This window comes from Haliotis cracherodii, unplaced genomic scaffold (assembly GCF_022045235.1).
Source record: "Haliotis cracherodii isolate W230 unplaced genomic scaffold, xgHalCrac1.p SCAF_5, whole genome shotgun sequence".
Lineage (NCBI taxonomy): Eukaryota > Metazoa > Mollusca > Gastropoda > Lepetellida > Haliotidae > Haliotis > Haliotis cracherodii.
This window is the reverse complement of record NW_027266308.1, coordinates 63419920-63438493: the sequence shown is the minus strand read 5'-3', so window position 1 is coordinate 63438493 and position 18574 is coordinate 63419920. Positions and strand designations below refer to the sequence as shown.

At 39.7% G+C, this 18574-nt stretch overlaps 1 protein-coding gene across 1 annotated transcript in view; it reads right to left on the bottom strand.

Annotated features, from left to right (window-relative positions):
• Nucleotides 1-8354, bottom strand: part of LOC139442088 (apoptosis-stimulating of p53 protein 1-like) — a 129251-nt gene extending 120897 nt beyond the window's left edge. The window contains exon 1 of the mRNA XM_071222869.1: nucleotides 7747-8354. Coding sequence (XP_071078970.1) covers nucleotides 7747-7773 — 27 coding nt within the window. The 5' untranslated portion in view covers nucleotides 7774-8354. The remainder of the gene's footprint in view (nucleotides 1-7746) is intronic.
• Between the last annotated feature and the right edge of the window lie 10220 nt (nucleotides 8355-18574).

Here is an 18574-nt window from a genome sequence, read left to right as displayed (position 1 = left end):
AGTCACAGGGGACACTGTGGGTTTCATACAGTCACAGGGGAGACTGTGGGTTTCATACAGTCACAGGGGAGATTGTGGGTTTCATACAGTCAGAGGGGACACTGTGGGTTTCATAGTCACAGGGGAGACTGTGGGTTTCATACAGTCACAGGAGAGACTGTGGGTTTCATTTAGTCACAGGGGAGACTGTGGGATTCATACAGTCACAGGGGAGATTGTGGGTTTTTATACAGTCACTAGGGACTCAAACCCATCAAATTGAGACAATATTCTATTTAACAGTTTCTCAATCTTTGTTTCCAGTCAATCTGCTGTTAAATATGGTGCAGAGAATCTCTTACAACCATCTTACAGGGGGAAAAAACCCTCTCTGAATCAGAAAAATAAAATGTAAACAAGACAATGATATGTTATTTTGAAATACCAGAGATTCCTCTGCAGCATCCACGTCTGTGACGACTCCTGCTCCACTGCCTGCTGGGAGCAGATGTGGAGCGAGACACTACCTATCACTTACAGCCAATCCCATTGGACGACTCAGAAACACAAATAGACCAACACCGGGATGCCACAGGCTTACCTCAGGCCCAGAGTAAAAAGCCCTGTGAATTAACTCATCTCAATGATGCATATGCCTTGAAATAACGCTGAGACTTTTTCAATTTATTTGGTTGTAATTGGCCGCCTCCAAGGCCTGGCTGGTGGCAGTTATAGGACTGTTATACTGACCACATGGGCACGGAGTCGGCCATCTGCAACAACAGGTATGATGGTGGGGGGCAGGGCAACACATGCTCTTATCAAATTTAGGTAATGCTGGATATCCAAAACACATTTTTCCTGGGTCTAGGTTTTCTGGCTTCAGGGATACATTCCCCACAGCGTCTCTATCACAGTGTGTTCAACATGTTTCGGGGGAGACTAAACCCCATAAAACTTCAAAAGAAAGTGATGATCAAAAGCGTAATGTCTGGTTAAGGTCAGAGCATTTCATTTTTTGTTTTATGTTTGTTTGTTTGTTGTTTAACGCCGCACTCAGCAATATTCCAGCTATATGACGGCGGTTTGTAAATAATCGAGTCTGGACCAGACAATCCAGTGATTAATATCATGAGCATCGATCCTTGTTTTATGTATTTTGTTTGGGATGCCAAGATGCATGGTGTGACAAGAAGATTGATTACAATTCAGATCACGAGTGGTCAAGGCTACTTGCTGATGTTGTTTTCGATACTAGATTTTGCATTAGATATAATTATAAGAGCAACTAACGTTTAGGGTGTTTGAAATAAGCATACTTTTGCTGCTTCAGGATTGGCTTATCTACTCAAAAAGGACTGATTTCTGATTAGTTACAATATAAAAATGAGAAAACATTCAAGATAAACATGATATAAATTGCAAAATCCTTGTGAATTACATATTTTGGGCACACTATTTTAACATTTTTACCAGTATTTTTCCACGATAAAACTGATAAAACCAGGGCCCCGTTCCACAAGCCTTCTCAGCGCCGAGGTGATCGTAGCTTCCATACTTCAACACTGGCTTACGATAGTCATAGTGCTGATATCAGTTTGTGGAACAGTGCCCTAAAATCCAGTCACACGATAGTACTCCTACTGATTTTGTTGAAACTAAACACCATCTTTAACAGTTTGAATTACATCTGCTGTATAACTGTAGAGACTCTGTTGCTTATAAATAAAGAATATAAAACATCAATGCAAGAGCCTTAGTTTTCTGCCAAAACAGATGCCATTTGGCATAAAGGGCAATGTGGCTGTGAAAACTATATGAAAGGACCGCTGAAAATCAGTGATAACACCAGGTGTTCACGAAAAGGGTAAACATAACCTGCCCTACCAGAAGCACCCGCCATTCACACAATTTGCATAAAAACAGGCTAAAACATGTATAAGAAATGTTCGTAAAAAAAGGGATGATGCTTAACTTATTTCTTGGTGTATAAATGATATGGGCACTCATCCCAACATTATGCCCTGAAAGACATCACACCATCTTTAATCATGTAAATGGCTCTAACAGTTTTTTGTCATATTGGCCTAAACTCATCCCTAAGTAGTCGTGTTATTCATTAATACACCATCAGTCTGCATGTTTACACTATAAACTGATAAAGAGCATTTGTAAATATCAGGGCAAGACATCTCAAATATCACAAAATATCTCCCCCAAATAAATTTCAAGCACTGACAGATTGCACTCAGGGAAAATATACCATTCTGATATATCAACTTTCTTCCTCATCTTTTGATCAGACGAAACCTTTATCTGCAACAACAAGCCGAGACAGTGGTATGAAGAAGACCTGGAGGTTTTTGACAGCTCCACACAATCGGCTCCCTGGGATCAGCCCCTGGGATCAGCCCCTGCTGGGATGATGTGAGATATGTCACAGTAACACTATCTCCTGTGATATTACCCAGAGTTTCTAGTGCACAATGCGATCCCACTCCACAGGCTGATAAAACATCGTATACAAACGGGTGAATGAGTGATGCTTTACACCAGATATATCAGAGGGGGCACTGATGTTGGCTGCACACATTGTCAGGAATGTCTGGAATCAAACCTGGATCTTCAGTGCAACCAGCAAACGCCTAAACCACAAGGCTACACTACTGCCCAACAGGTGGTCAAATGTCACATATACAACTAAAAAATTGTTAAGGGCCACCCGATTGATTCAAAGTACTATTGTCGATCTGTTATGCCATGATATATTAACTACTGTAATGTGTAGGGTGGAATTGAGCGGTATATTCATGCTACATTGGAAAAATAATAATATTCCAGCCATTCAAATATTTTGGGGGGAGGGTGATATGAAACATATAGCACACTGGTGGAACAATTGATACAGGCAGTCTCACCATATGTAGGTATATGGGGAGGGTGATATGAAACATATAGCACACTGGTGAGACAATTGATACAGGCAGTCTTACCATATGTAGGTATATGGGGAGAGTGATATGACACATATAGCACACTGGTGAGACAATTGATACAGGCAGTCTCACCATATGTAGGTATATTGGGAGGGTGATATGACACATATAGCACACTGGTGAGACAATTGATACAGGCAGTCTCACCATATGTAGGTATATGGGGAGAGTGATATGAAACATATAGCACACTGGTGGGACAATTGATACAGGCAGTCTTACCATATTAGGTACATGGGGAGGGTGATATGAAACATATAGCACACTGGTGAGACAATTGATACAGGCAGTCTTACCATATGTAGGTATATGGGGAGAGTGATATGACACATATAGCACACTGGTGGGACAATTGATACAGGCAGTCTTACCATATGTAGGTATATGGGGAGAGTGATATGACACATATAGCACACTGGTGGGACAATTGATACAGGCAGTCTCACCATATGTAGGTATATGGGGAGGGTGATATGAAACATATAGCACACTGGTGGGACAATTGATACAGGCAGTCTTACCATATGTAGGTATATGGGGAGAGTGATATGAAACATATAGCACACTGGTGAGACAATTGATACAGGCAGTCTTACCATATGTAGGTATATGGGGAGAGTGATATGAAACATATAGCACACTGGTGAGACAATTGATACAGGCAGTCTTACCATATGTAGGTATATGGGGAGAGTGATATGAAACATATAGCACACTGGTGAGACAATTGATACAGGCAGTCTCACCATATGTAGGTATATGGGGAGAGTGATATGAAACATATAGCACACTGGTGGGACAATTGATACAGGCAGTCTCACCATATGTAGGTATATTGGGAGGGTGATATGACACATATAGCACACTGGTGAGACAATTGATACAGGCAGTCTTACCATATGTAGGTATATGGGGAGAGTGATATGACACATATAGCACACTGGTGGGACAATTGATACAGGCAGTCTCACCATATGTAGGTATATTGGGAGGGTGATATGACACATATAGCACACTGGTGAGACAATTGATACAGGCAGTCTTACCATATGTAGGTATATGGGGAGAGTGATATGACACATATAGCACACTGGTGAGACAATTGATACAGGCAGTCTTACCATATGTAGGTATATGGGGAGAGTGATATGACACATATAGCACACTGGTGAGACAATTGATACAGGCAGTCTTACCATATGTAGGTATGTGGGGAGGGTGATATGAAACATATAGCACACTGGTGGGACAATTGATACAGGCAGTCTCACCATATGTAGGTATATGGGGAGGGTGATATGACACATATAGCACACTGGTGAGACAATTGATACAGGCAGTCTCACCATATGTAGGTATATGGGGAGGGTGATATGATACATAGAGCACACTGGTGAGTGTTCCAGCTAGAGAGTGGACAACTGATACAGGCAGTCTCACCATATGTAGGTATATGGATAAGGTGATATGACACATATAGCACACTGGTGGGACAATTGATACAGGCAGTCTCACCATATGTAGGTATATGGGGAGAGTGATATGACACATATAGCACACTGGTGAGACAATTGATACAGGCAGTCTCACCATATGTAGGTATATGGGGAGAGTGATATGACACATATAGCACACTGGTGAGACAATTGATACAGGCAGTCTTACCATATGTAGGTATATGGGGAGAGTGATATGAAACATATAGCACACTGGTGAGACAATTGATACAGGCAGTCTTACCATATGTAGGTATATGGGGAGAGTGATATGACACATATAGCACACTGGTGAGACAATTGATACAGGCAGTCTTACCATATGTAGGTATATGGGGAGAGTGATATGACACATATAGCACACTGGTGAGACAATTGATACAGGCAGTCTTACCATATGTAGGTATATGGGGAGAGTGATATGACACATATAACACACTGGTGAGACAATTGATACAGGCAGTCTTACCATATGTAGGTATATGGGGAGAGTGATATGACACATATAGCACACTGGTGAGACAATTGATACAGGCAGTCTTACCATATGTAGGTATATGGGGAGAGTGATATGACACATATAGCACACTGGTGAGACAATTGATACAGGCAGTCTCACCATATGTAGGTACATGGGGAGAGTGATATGATACATATAGCACACTGTCGAGTCTCCCAGCCAGAGTGTGGACAACTGATACAGGCAGTCTCACCATATTAGGTACATGGGGAGGGTGATATCATACATAGAGCACACTGGTGAGTCTCCCAGCCAGAGTGTGGACAACTAATACACTGGCATGGGGAGGGTGATATGATACATATAGCACACTGGTGAGTCTCCCAGCCAGAGTGTGGACAACTAATACACTGGCATGGGGAGGGTGATATGATACATATAGCACACTGGTGAGTCTCCCAGCCAGAGTGTGGACAACTGATACAGGCAGTCTCACCATATTAGGTACATGGGGAGGGTGATATGATACATAGAGCACACTGGTGAGTCTCCCAGCCAGAGTGTGGACAACTAATACACTGGCATGGGGAGGGTGATATGATACATATAGCACACTGGTGAGTCTCCCAGCCAGAGTGTGGACAACTAATACACTGGCATGGGGAGGGTGATATGATACATATAGCACACTGGTGAGTCTCCCAGCCAGAGTGTGGACAACTGATACAGGCAGTCTCACCATATTAGGTACATGGGGAGGGTGATATGATACATAGAGCACACTGGTGAGTCTCCCAGCCAGAGTGTGGACAACTAATACACTGGCATGGGGAGGGTGATATGATACATATAGCACACTGGTGAGTCTCCCAGCCAGAGTGTGGACAACTAATACACTGGCATGGGGAGGGTGATATGATACATATAGCACACTGGTGAGTCTCCCAGCCAGAGTGTGGACAACTGATACAGGCAGTCTCACCATATTAGGTACATGGGGAGGGTGATATGATACATAGAGCACACTGGTGAGTCTCCCAGCCAGAGTGTGGACAACTAATACACTGGCATGGGGAGGGTGATATGATACATATAGCACACTGGTGAGTCTCCCAGCCAGAGTGTGGACAACTAATACACTGGCATGGGGAGGGTGATATGATACATATAGCACACTGGTGAGTCTCCCAGCCAGAGTGTGGACAACTAATACACTGGCATGGGGAGGGTGATATGATACATATAGCACACTGGTGAGTCTCCCAGCCAGAGTGTGGACAACTAATACACTGGCATGGGGAGGGTGATATGATACATATAGCACACTGGTGAGTCTCCCAGCCAGAGTGTGGACAGCTAATACACTGGCATGGGGAGGGTGATATGATACATAGAGCACACTGGTGAGTCTCCCAGCCAGAGTGTGGACAGCTAATACACTGGCATGGGGAAGGTGATATGATACATAGAGCACACTGGTGAGTCTCCCAGCCAGAGTGTGGACAACTAATACACTGGCATGGGGAGAGTGATATGATACATATAGCACACTGGTGAGTCTCCCAGCCAAAGTGTGGACAAATTAAACACTGGCATGGGGAGGGTGATATGACACATTTGGCACATTGTGGAAGACAAAACCACCTTAACTGATTTACTAATAGTGTCACTGCCTTTACAGAAATATCAAGCAGGACCAGGATCTACTGTACACTGTCATACATAAAACCAAATGTACGATTAATATGTATCAATAGAATCAACAATCATATCAATTCAAATCATTATAGCATCAAGTTAATATCATCATAAGACTTCACTGGTATCCACATTAATGACATAATGACAAAACCGATTAAATATGTAATTAAATGCATGTCATTTGAAGAGAAGAGGACAATATATTTCAACATCTTGAACCCAGTCTCCTGACCATATATGGCATCACTTTGATTACACAACGTCACACTAATATCACAGAGTTGTCTATAGGACGAGAATGAGTGTAAATGCATAGAAGTTTCCTACAGCCTGTTCTACATCTGATGTCTACCATCAAAGATTCTCAAACGTCCAAAAAGTCTGTCACAGGTCAGGAATGGTTGCTTACCCATAATGACATATTGTCCATTCATATTCACAAGTAAAGCAGTGTTCCCGTTTACCAGTAATTATCAGTTTTTTACCCGTACAATTAGGCTTGGACCGGTAATTCATGTGAGTGTCAGTCCGTGTGGACCGGCAAATAAAGTACCTTATATGTCTTTGTTGTTGAACAAAAGTTTGGCTGTTATCAATGAAGTTTATTGTTCAAGCAAAGTCAGCTTGTCCTTAATCAGGGTTTCCCGTTGTCTATTTTTAGTGCAAGGAAATATATTTAGAGACTTAGTCTTGAATCAATGTAAAATGTTGAACATGATGTTGAAAAATTAAAAGCAGGTAATTTTCATACATTTTTTTTAATTCTTTGAAGTTGGGACTGATAAAAATTGAGGGGACTGGTAACTTTTAGAGTTGCCAGTCCACTGTCCCCGTGTTTCCAAAGCCAACTGGAACACTGAATTGAAGGACAAAGTTTTACAAACTAAAAACACAAGCAACAAATATTTGACCAAATGTCCATCATACCACAGATGCTTGTAGGTGTATTTACTATCTGCATGAAGAATTCCCCCCAAAATTGATTAAAGTCTTTACAACTCAAAGAATAACCAAATAAAGCCATTGTTATTACATCATTGGCACCATCAAAAACAGGAATTCCTGTAACTATGGAAACATATGTTATTAATATGAATGTTAAAATAGTACAAACCCAATCATGTGTCCATTTCCATGCCATCACACCCCAGCTGCTTAATCCAGGCCCATGTGGCGACTGTGGTACATCTCACACAAACAGCCCATCCCATGCAGTGTCCACTATGGATTAAACACTTCACACTATTCCTTGAAGTTGTCCTGACCTTCCAAACTTAAATCTTTTACGTCAGTCTCAATATTCTGAATAGTCGCAATAACAGCCTCCTTCACTTCCATTGATGCCAGACCAGAAGAGAACCAGTATGTCTCAACAAGCATCAGCCAGTGAATCGCAATTCTAGCTACAATATCCTAATATCCCTGGCTTAAGATAAGGTGGAATGATTTCCTCTTGTGTCAACTCTGGGTTTACCCTTCCATCACTTCCCCAGACTGTACAGGCGCTCTGTAAACACTGTTACCAAAGATTGCAGTGGAGGCAGCCTGGCTGCTCGCCCCAGTGTTTTCACTATCCAGGTACAATCAGAGATGAGTCCCCCAGCTGCCACTAGTACTTCCACATGCTTCAGTCCCACGACTTCAGAATCTCCGTCTTAAAACCATGTCCTGCTCATTGCTTCGTATCAATTTCCAAGGTGTGTCCATCTTTCAGCGCCATCGAGGGAAATCTTTTTTGTGATAAGGTAAACAAGGTACAGAGAGTGATCCTTTTCTCTGGGATCTTTCATCGGTTGTTACAACAGCTGGTGACAGATAAACGTGCCACCACACAGTTTGAATCAGGGTATGGTGTTGTTATATCCTTGAAGTCCAATCCCTTTACGGCGTTCCCTCACTGGGAATACGGTAATGTTCTCTGGTTCCTCACAGATTATAGCTTGTATCGGGTGTATATTGCAAAGATATCAAAGTAATGGTATGTTTTATCTGAATCTTTTCAAGGACTTTCAGATCGTGTTCACAAAAAAATAATTCCTCACATTCAAGAAGAAAAGTTCAATAGTTCATATATCAGCAAATCTTATTTTCCAAAATATGAAATCCACATGAAGAAAAATTAAATGGTCATTATATGTTTCAGCTAAAAATATATAGTCTGATGTGATAAATGTTTTCATGCAGATTCGGTGCAATTAAAATTAATTAGTTTAATTGCTGCCTGGACATTAGGCCTCCCAGATTGAATCATCAGTCCTGACTGCACAAGATCAGTTTTGTTTTTCAAAGTTCTATGACAGGCTAATACACTCTTCTTTGTTACAATGTATTATGTAAGTCAAGACGCGACAAAAGCAAGAAGCGGACAAGCTGGCAACAATTCGTGGATCAGCTGTGGTTTGCTAAAAGTCATGATCAGTCATGATATTTTAGGTGATTACAAACACAAATGTTTACTCAGGAAATGAAAATCTAAATCATGCTAAATACAAATTCCAAATATTTTTTTCAATAGCATACTTAATTAAATTTTTTCCCATTTATGCTAAATCAATGATAGATTTGTTTGTAAAATATGAAAATAACTTTTCCTAAATAATAAATAATAAATAACCTAAAGTTAAACACCCACGTTCCTCCACCATCAATTAGTCCCAGAAATAAACTTATCTTATTTAAAATATATATATCCACAAAATAGACAGTAAATTCCACATGGAGTACAGAACAGTGCTTAATTTCAGGGCTGAGGCAATCTAGACTTGCATATAATTTAAGAATGGAGTTGGATTCATTTTTTAATATATTCTCCTGGGTCTGGGAGAGAGACTGCCAGGTTCCCCGTGTAATCATTCTATTCTGTCTTCAAATAAAATGGCCAGGTTACTGTTTTTGTGCAGCTGGCTTGCTACTCTCAACCTAGACCTGTCAGAACGTTGTTAGCTTGACTGGCAGCGAGTCTGATGAGTAATTCATCTTCAGTCAGCACTCGCACCCGCACTCCAGCACTCCTCTGTACTCTACACTCTACACCTGCATCTCCCGCCCTGCATCCTCTCGGAGACATCCGATACCGTGCCCCTGCTTGTCTGTGTTTACACTGATGACAGATAAAACTCATCTTCCAGTTTCTTCATAATTCCCAATGAGTCTGGCTTTCAAGGGCGACTTGAAAGATCAAATGCCGAAATGTGAGACTTTTGTAATTTCCACTTTGAGATTTGGATTTATGGAAGGAAAACGTCATACTGATAAAAGATGAAATTCCCTATTTATTTTGTTGTTACCAGAAAGGATTGCCTTCTGTACCGTGTTAGAAATAACAGCTTGTCTGCTATCCTGTGGCCAATAATAATTTAGGCAGGCAACTAACAATATATTTGATGAATTCTTCCATTCTGTCTGAATATTTTTTACCTCAGTGCTCTATAATTTGAAGTGTTCAAATAAACAGAAGATGCATTACTATGACAAAGGTTCAGAATATAACACTTTTATCGTACACCAACAGTAATGACCTTGTCACAATTTGCTGTGCAGAGTTGTGTCCATTAGGCAGAATCCTGTGATGATGTGTTCAAAGCCCAAATTCACACTGATTATGATTCTTGGTATGTCAGAACCATACCAGTGTTTGAACCATGGATTTTACAAAAGTGGTAAATGTTTCTGCTCTGTTTACGAAACCTAAATATGTCCAGAGCATGCCAGCTTTTCCTCACAAGGTCGGTCGAAATAAAAAGAGCTATGTCAATCATTTATTTATTTAAATAAAAGTCATTCTGATGGAGAGTTAAAACTGCAGCTGGCTTCTTGAATCACTGACAGTGATGTACTCATGGAACTTATATACAACATTTTATATTGCACAAGAGGGTCTATTTTACTAGTGGGAGACAAAATAAAGGTTTTTTGTTTAAATTATTTCTTTTCCATCTGCTTTTCAGTAAGGGGGCTGCCTGGCAGGCCCATGAAACGAAAATAAAAAGTGTGGCCTTATAGCAGTATTGTGATTTGTTTAAATACATCGAGGGCTCGCTTGGATGAGGCTGTGATTTTGAATGTAGATTTAACTTTAAATCTGAAGAGGCAGTTTGATTGGGTGATGATTTCAAGCAAATGAGGGAGAAATTCTGTTCTAAGTTTGTAACAAGCAAGACAGAGCTGGTGACTTCATAAATGGGTCGAGGGTATTGATCATAATACAATAGAGATAATACCCTCGATAGCTGAGGATGGGCAACACCTGAGAACTGGAGTTCCCGAGTGCACAGCATTTGATTTGTTTGAAACTAGTTTGACCAATATTCGTGGTCCTTAGAAAAGTAAAGTGTGTACTTGCTCCTATAGTTGGTTATTCATTCCTACCTTCGTGGTCATGGACCTTCCATAGTTTCCTTACTTTCATCTATCATAAGAGCATCACATTTAGTTCCCCATTAATAGTGGTATTCTATGTGCCAACTGGGGATTTGTTGCTGCATCAATTTAGAGTCAGTGGGCGAGTTGAATGGATTATGTAAAAAGGTTATAAGAAATAGTCTTGAGTTTTACTTTTATGTTAGTGGCCGGCTGATAAAAAATGGCCCCTGAAGTGGTTCAGGCTGGAGCCACACTGCTGCCCGTTAAAACGTAAATCTTGTTTTGGGAATTAAAACATATTTCATTCACAGTAAAGTGGATCAGGCACCTTTGATATCACAACTTGATTACACATTTCACTTCTCAGAAAGCAACAGAGTAGGAGAAAACACAGGAATCCCAAGTTTTGATTAAAACATGGAAGCTTTATACCATCTAACACCCTCACTATTGAATTTTTTATTTTTCCCGACACTAATCTTTTTTCTCTAGATTGGGTGTTTGGAGGTAAAAACTCCAGAAATGTCATTACTTGAATCAGAATTTGGGATCCCTATGTAGAAAGTGGAGGTTATATGTTAAACAATCTTTTAGTCCCTGCTGTAAATAATTAAACAAGTTTGAAAAAAATCAATATTTTGAGCAAAAGTAAGATTTGGATTGCCAACAGACTTCCAATCCATACCAGTCACAATACTTAATGTCCTCTGCAATTCTGCATAATTCACTGAAAAGACTACTTCTGTCTTCTACAGCTATGATTAGGTAACCTTGCTTTGGTACTTTGAGATGATAAGGGTCCGCATGCATCCAGACAAAGGCAGTTAGTCTCGTAAGGATCTCAAGCCAAATGCTTTACAGTTATTGTTACCATGGTGATTCTATCTGAGTTGTAAGTGTACCATTAAATACTTTGTTTCAATAGGAACAATTCAGATTCGCTGAAAGGCTGATCATTATGACTTGCCTTGAACTTTCCAAATCAACATTTCTGGGATAGAAATATGTTTCAGACATTATTGGATGATGCGAAAGATGACGCATTACAATATGTGTACTCGAATGGCGTTTTTTTTGTTTTTTTTTTAACGCCGTACTCAGCAATATTCCAGTTATATGACGGCGGTATGTAAATAATCGAATCTGGACCAGACAATCCAGTGATTGACATCATGAGCATCAATCCTCGCAATTGGGACCGATGACATGCAACAACCAAGTCAGCAAGCCTGACCACCCGATCCCGTTAGTCACCCTTTATGGCAAGCATGGGTTGCTGAAGACCTATTCTACCCCAGACCTTCACGGGTCACTTGAATGGTGTACAAGAGGTGGATGCTTGTTCATATCCTGTTTCACAGGACAGAATAAATAAAGTATTGGGTATTCCCAATTCCATCTGTTTCCATCAGTTAGTTTTCTCCCCACTGATCACTCCCTTGACATGTATCATGCTGACACATGAAGGCTTATAAACATCACGCAGAGATATTACTGAGACCAAGTAGCACTAATATTACTAAAACAGGAATTTCAATTTGTCCACTGTATACGTAATTTCAGGGCTTTGTTAATGGAGAAGCTGACATGACAGGAATTTTTAGCCTTGTGTGAGTGAGTGAGTGAGTGAGTGAGAGAGAGAGACATTCTGTGTTTTCAGTGTAGAGCTAGGTTACCTGTACAATTAACCACACTAATTAGAATTTGGGTTATTGTGATTTGAAACCTCATTTTCCAATCAGAACCGAGTATTTTCAAATACATGGTAGAATATGTTTTTACACCGCATTTAGCAGGTTTAGCAATATTCCAGCAATATCACAACGGGGGACATCAGAAATGGGCTTCTCACATTGTACCCACACACTGTAGCATACAGAATGATAGAGTGAGATCCTCCACATTGCCTTTGAACTACAGTTATATGTTACAGCGGAATGCTGTACACAGCTTGACTGTCTCATGGTGAACAATAGGGGGAGGCTCTCAAGCATGAACTGTGACACAATGTCATCTCATATTATTCATTCTCAACTATCAAGTGTTTACTGATGTACAGCCTGTCAAAACACTACTGTCAAGAGAAACCTGGAATAGAAACTCTTCAAAACATCTAAATTATATCTACAGTTGAATTCGCAAAAAGTAACAGGCCAAAATACAGAGACTGAGAGTCTGTCCTCTGTAATCCATCACTGGGAAGATGACATGGTTTGAATGTGAATTTCGAACTTGCATGTTATGTTATCAATCATCCAGCCTAAGGCAGGCTGTTGCTTTAATCTTTGTATACATAAGTTGCTGTTGTTTTGACGCAAAGAGAAACACAGCAGGGAATATTGAAAAATCGGGAATACTTTTCTCTACAAAGATACTAGCACAGTAACCACTTATTCTAATTCATCACAAACACCATCATTTAAGAGCTACTGTTATAACAAACAGCACGACAAAAAGACGCAACGTCATCATAAAAACAAGCCCACCTGAGAACCATACGTACTTCCACGGATCATGAAAAACAAGCCACCCAAGAACCATACATATTTCCATGGATCATGAAAACCAAATACCCACCAAGAACTATATGTATTTACATGGATCATCAAAAACACAAGCCCACCCAAGAACCATACATATTTACATGGATCATCAAAAACACAAGCCCACCCAAGAACCATACATATTTACATGGGTCATCAAAAATACAAGCCCACCCAAGAAAGATACGTACTTCCACGGATCATGAAAAACAAGCCCACCTCAGAACCATACCGTACGTATTTCCACGGATAATGAAAAACACAAACCCACTCAAGAACCACAAGTATTTCCACGGATCATGAAAAATACAAACCCACTCAAGTACCATACCATACGTATTTCCATGGATAATGAAAAACACAAGCCCACTCAAGAACCATACCATGCGTATTTCCATGGAAAATGAAAAACACAAGCCCACTCAAGAACCATACCAAACGTATTTCCATGGATAATGAAAAACACAAACCCACACAAGAGCTATACCATACATATTTCCACGGATCATCAAAAACAGAACTTTCTGTTATTACTCTCACAAAATAATGTTCAAACCAGCAGGTTTTTAGTGCATTCATTATCAATGGTCTAGGATACTGTTTTGCCTTATCACCTTCATCATGTTCAATGGGTATACTATCAGACTATTATCACAAAATTTCATTTTGAGCTAAGTTATTTCTGTCACCCAAAATTCAACTTGTACATTGTTTAATGCGCACCCTCCTTGTCAATTTGCTAATGAACTATGTTGTTTCTCTATCACTTGACCTTTGACAATAAGGTTTTAATAATCCTCCTTTGTCAATTTTCTACATGCTGAAGGTGTTTATCATGTCGAATACACGATAGAGGATTTCATTTTATCAGCATGATCAATGCAATGCTTATTTCAATAGAGGGAAAAAAATGGAACACAATAATTGATAAAAACTTTCCAAACTGCAATTTTATATAACACTGATGCGAGGCAAATGTCATTATATTGTTAATACTGATGAAGTGAATGCAATATTCCAGAAAGAGTTGTCTCCCTTGATAAAGGACATTATAATGTTTAATGAGTTATTTTCAAGAAATGACGAGAGCGTGAGGTTGTGGACCCCTTTAATCTTATGAAGAATTGTATTTCCATAAAACGAAATGTTAGTTTTCTTTTTTGTTACTGCTGGTAATCCAGGATCAGTTGAACCAACTCGCAGAACGTGTTCGAGACAAGTAGGCAGCGCACCTGAAGTTGGGCAAACGTATTTGGTTTGTTACAGGTGGAGAGGGTGTACACATGTTGTGCATGCATGCCATGATGATGACTATGCTCACGTGGACACACATGTTGCTCATAAGACTATTAAGATGTCGGTGTGACAAGTCGATACCAGAATTCTCTAAAAGTCGTTTGCTAGAAGTTAATTACAAACAAATAAACATGTCAAAGCTAGGTAACACATGGTCTACTCATTACTTCTCATGTTAGAGAATTGGCCTATAATGTCATAAATCACATGGAGAAAGAATGGGATTAATAAAGGAGTATGTCATTGAGTCAACTATCACTACGTTAAGGTCTCAACCTTTTTTACTCTCTGGGGAATTTTTTTTTCCATTTTTAAACACTGTTATAAGGCAAAGATAAACAAAATGTTGAGGTCTAATTTTTTAAAGAGTTCTTTTACCAATTTTATTCTCAAAAGATATACAAATGATATAGTGATTGAGAAAATGTAATAATCTGAATTTTTTTTATGGCATTACATGGGGACAATGTCATACACTACTGGAGTACCAGTAAAGCTGTGGCTGGTATTTTAGGTAACATTTACAGGTCAATGAGTATTCATCATCAACTGGGCAAAGGCAAGGTGAGGTGAAATGGAGTTTAATCTTCAAGATTATTTAGCAACGCGAATGTCTTGTAGAACAATCCCACTGAAATACCCTGCCGCAGATGAACATGGATATGACATATAGGCGAGTCGGGGTAAACTAGGGTTTAACGTTGTGTTCAAGATTATTGCGCTTATATAGTGACGTGCAATCATGAGTGTGTGTGTGGTTTGTACTAGTCCGGTCTAATGCCGACTTAATAGTGTAGGCTCACTGAGATACCATGCCGCAGCTTTAGCATGAAAACTCCACTCACAGTATACTGACCACGAGCCAACCAGTCCTTGTGTAAGCCCCTTAATGCCGAGTGCCAGGCTAGGTAACAACAAGTACCATCTTTTAATGTCTCTTGAGAATCTAACCCTGGACCTTCCTCTCTTCAGGCAGACACTCTACCACTAAACCACGGATGTGGGCACCCCACTCAGACACATTGTATGTCCTTGTTTAACCCCTTATTACTGGTAATAATAAGTACCATCTTTTAACATTTTTTAGCATGACACTGCCAGGTGATTGAACCACTGACCTGCTGCTCTCTGGGCAGCTCTATCCACTACACCACAGGAGAGGTTTGGGGCCACGCAAGGAAACAATTTTAATTTCTTTATTTTTAGCGTATTATCCGGTGCAGCAGTCATAAAAAGCTTTGAGATAGATTTTTGTTTACCATGTTTACCTCTTTCCCGATTTTTAAGTTTGGTGGATCCATTAACCAAGTAATAAAAACCAAAACACCTAAGAATTACGAAGCTGCTGTAGGAAGAGTACATGTAACTGGACCAGATGGTGCAAATAATTCTTTGGATAGTGTAGGAAACTGTAGTCATGCACCAGGTGATATATTCAAAGCCATCACAAAGTTTTTGTTTACAAAGAAATAATATATATAATATTCATGTTATAAATGATGTTAAGGTACACATCCCCAACTTCATCTTGTTCAAAAGTAAATGTTCCAAACGGGGCTGTAAAAGTACAAATTTACTACCCAGGTACTCTACCACCTATTACCCAACCCACCCCGGGTACCCGCTGTGGGTATCAAGAGATGGGTACAAAATGTCCGATTGGGAGTAGTCGATCATAGCCCTGGCAAAATGTATTCAGATACATGTATAAACAATCTAGTTATGCATACACTGAAGTTGATTGAAGTTTTATCCTTATTTAATAGCCAGAAAGAAATGCAACATTTCTGATTTGTAGTGTAACCATGGAGTTCTAGATAGTTTTTGTCATAAAACAATATATCATGTGACTAACTATGGGTCCAGGTAGTACTTTGGGTTCCTGTGTCATACTCAGGACCCACCCGACCCGAGTTACCTGTCCCAGCCCTAGTTCCAAAGTCTGAAAACCCTGATGACTGGTTACATGAAATCAAAGATGCAATCAGGGAAATAAATATTCAGACCTTAAAGAAAGAAAATTTAAATAATGCCTCACCTTGACTGCAAAAACAGAACGGTCTTCAAAACATCTTCAGTTATGTTATCTTGCAGTAGGTGTAGCTTGCCTGTACTTGACAATGTGGTCAGTGGTACGTAAAGTCACTTCAACAATGTTTCAGTGTATGATGTTTCGGGGTATTGAGGAAGGAATGCTGATAAGGGGTGCAGGTGTTAGATGTCTGGTGGCGGCAGACCAAGCATAATTGGGGCAATCTGAGAATCAAACTCACAACAAGCGGATCCTGGCAGCATTTCAAGGGACACAACTGTGGCAGATCCTCAGACCACTTCACTCACCCTTGTCTTTTAACATCAACTATACCATCTGCACATACTGAGTATCATGATGGGAAATTCATTTTTTTTGGAGTGTACAACTGATTTAAAAAAAAAATGTTTTATGGGTTTCTTTTGTTTTAGACAAAGTTGTTAGAGTTAGGAACATATTCATGTTGGTCATACTTACAAGTAATTTGTTTAATTAGGCGAGGAGTCACCCTACAGATCAATATTTCACTTATCAGGGCTGTCAGGGAATCTCCCTTTCAGGAAAAGACCATATTTTTAGTTAACTTTCTTTCACATGTATTTCATTTTTAACTGTCTGTGCCTGTTCGTACCATTTCTTCTATATGAAACATAACATAAACTATGTTTAGAAAATAATCACAAAATGCAAAATTTATAGTTGGTGCAAACCATTAAAATTGCAACGACTCGAACCCTCTTCACGTGAGCACGTTCTGCACGCACCTTGCTCTGAGAGACATCGCTGTCCAAGTGGAGCATGCGCAATGTCAACTTCCGTTTCAGTAAGGAGCGAAATTCAGAAAGCTTGTCCACACGGTAAGATTGATATGATCATATATAATTACTTGGTCAATGTCGATTCCAAATTTAGTATGATAATCCCGGATAAAGAATATTTCAAGCCAAGTTTAGTGTTTTGCACAACACATGTTGGCCTCATTAGAGATTAACTAAGCACAGTTTGACACCTTCACGTTCCCGCGGTTGTGTCAGGGAGTCTGAAATTTAGGCCTGTCGTACGACTTGGTGTGGTGAGTTGAGATATGTCACTGTCAGCCCAAACAGTCTTTATTTGTGAAATGTATGTATCAGTCTCACGAGTTTGTCTGTCTTATGAAAGCATTTCTCGTGGTGATGCTCCGGCTATTTCCCGTGGCAATACTTTTGTATGTAGAACTTCGATCAGTTCATTTTGGTGCATGAATCATTGAATGTAGTGCTTTTATTCCCAAGATTTCTAGTGGTTTTTACCCAAACCAGCATTTGTGCACACATCTTTGTGAATTTGTTAATATACAGTATCTTAAAGTTACTTTACTATCACTTGCCAGTCAAAACATTACAGCTAACTTTATATCCAAACCCAACAATCAGATCCAGTTTGCCAAATGGACTGGACTCACTGAAGGATCAAAAAGATTTTTTTGTCAAAACATAATGAAGAATTTTTGTTGTCGTACATGAGACATGTCATAAATTTGAAAGTAATGCTGGTTGACAGAGAATGGATACATGTATTCTAATTCCAAGTAGTCAACATGGTCAAAGCAAGATCAACAACCAACACGATATTAAATTTTATATTCATATATGTATAGTTGTATTTTATTACCATTTTTGGTCAGAACCACTAAAGATCCAGCAGGACCTCTAGTAAGCTGCAGACAG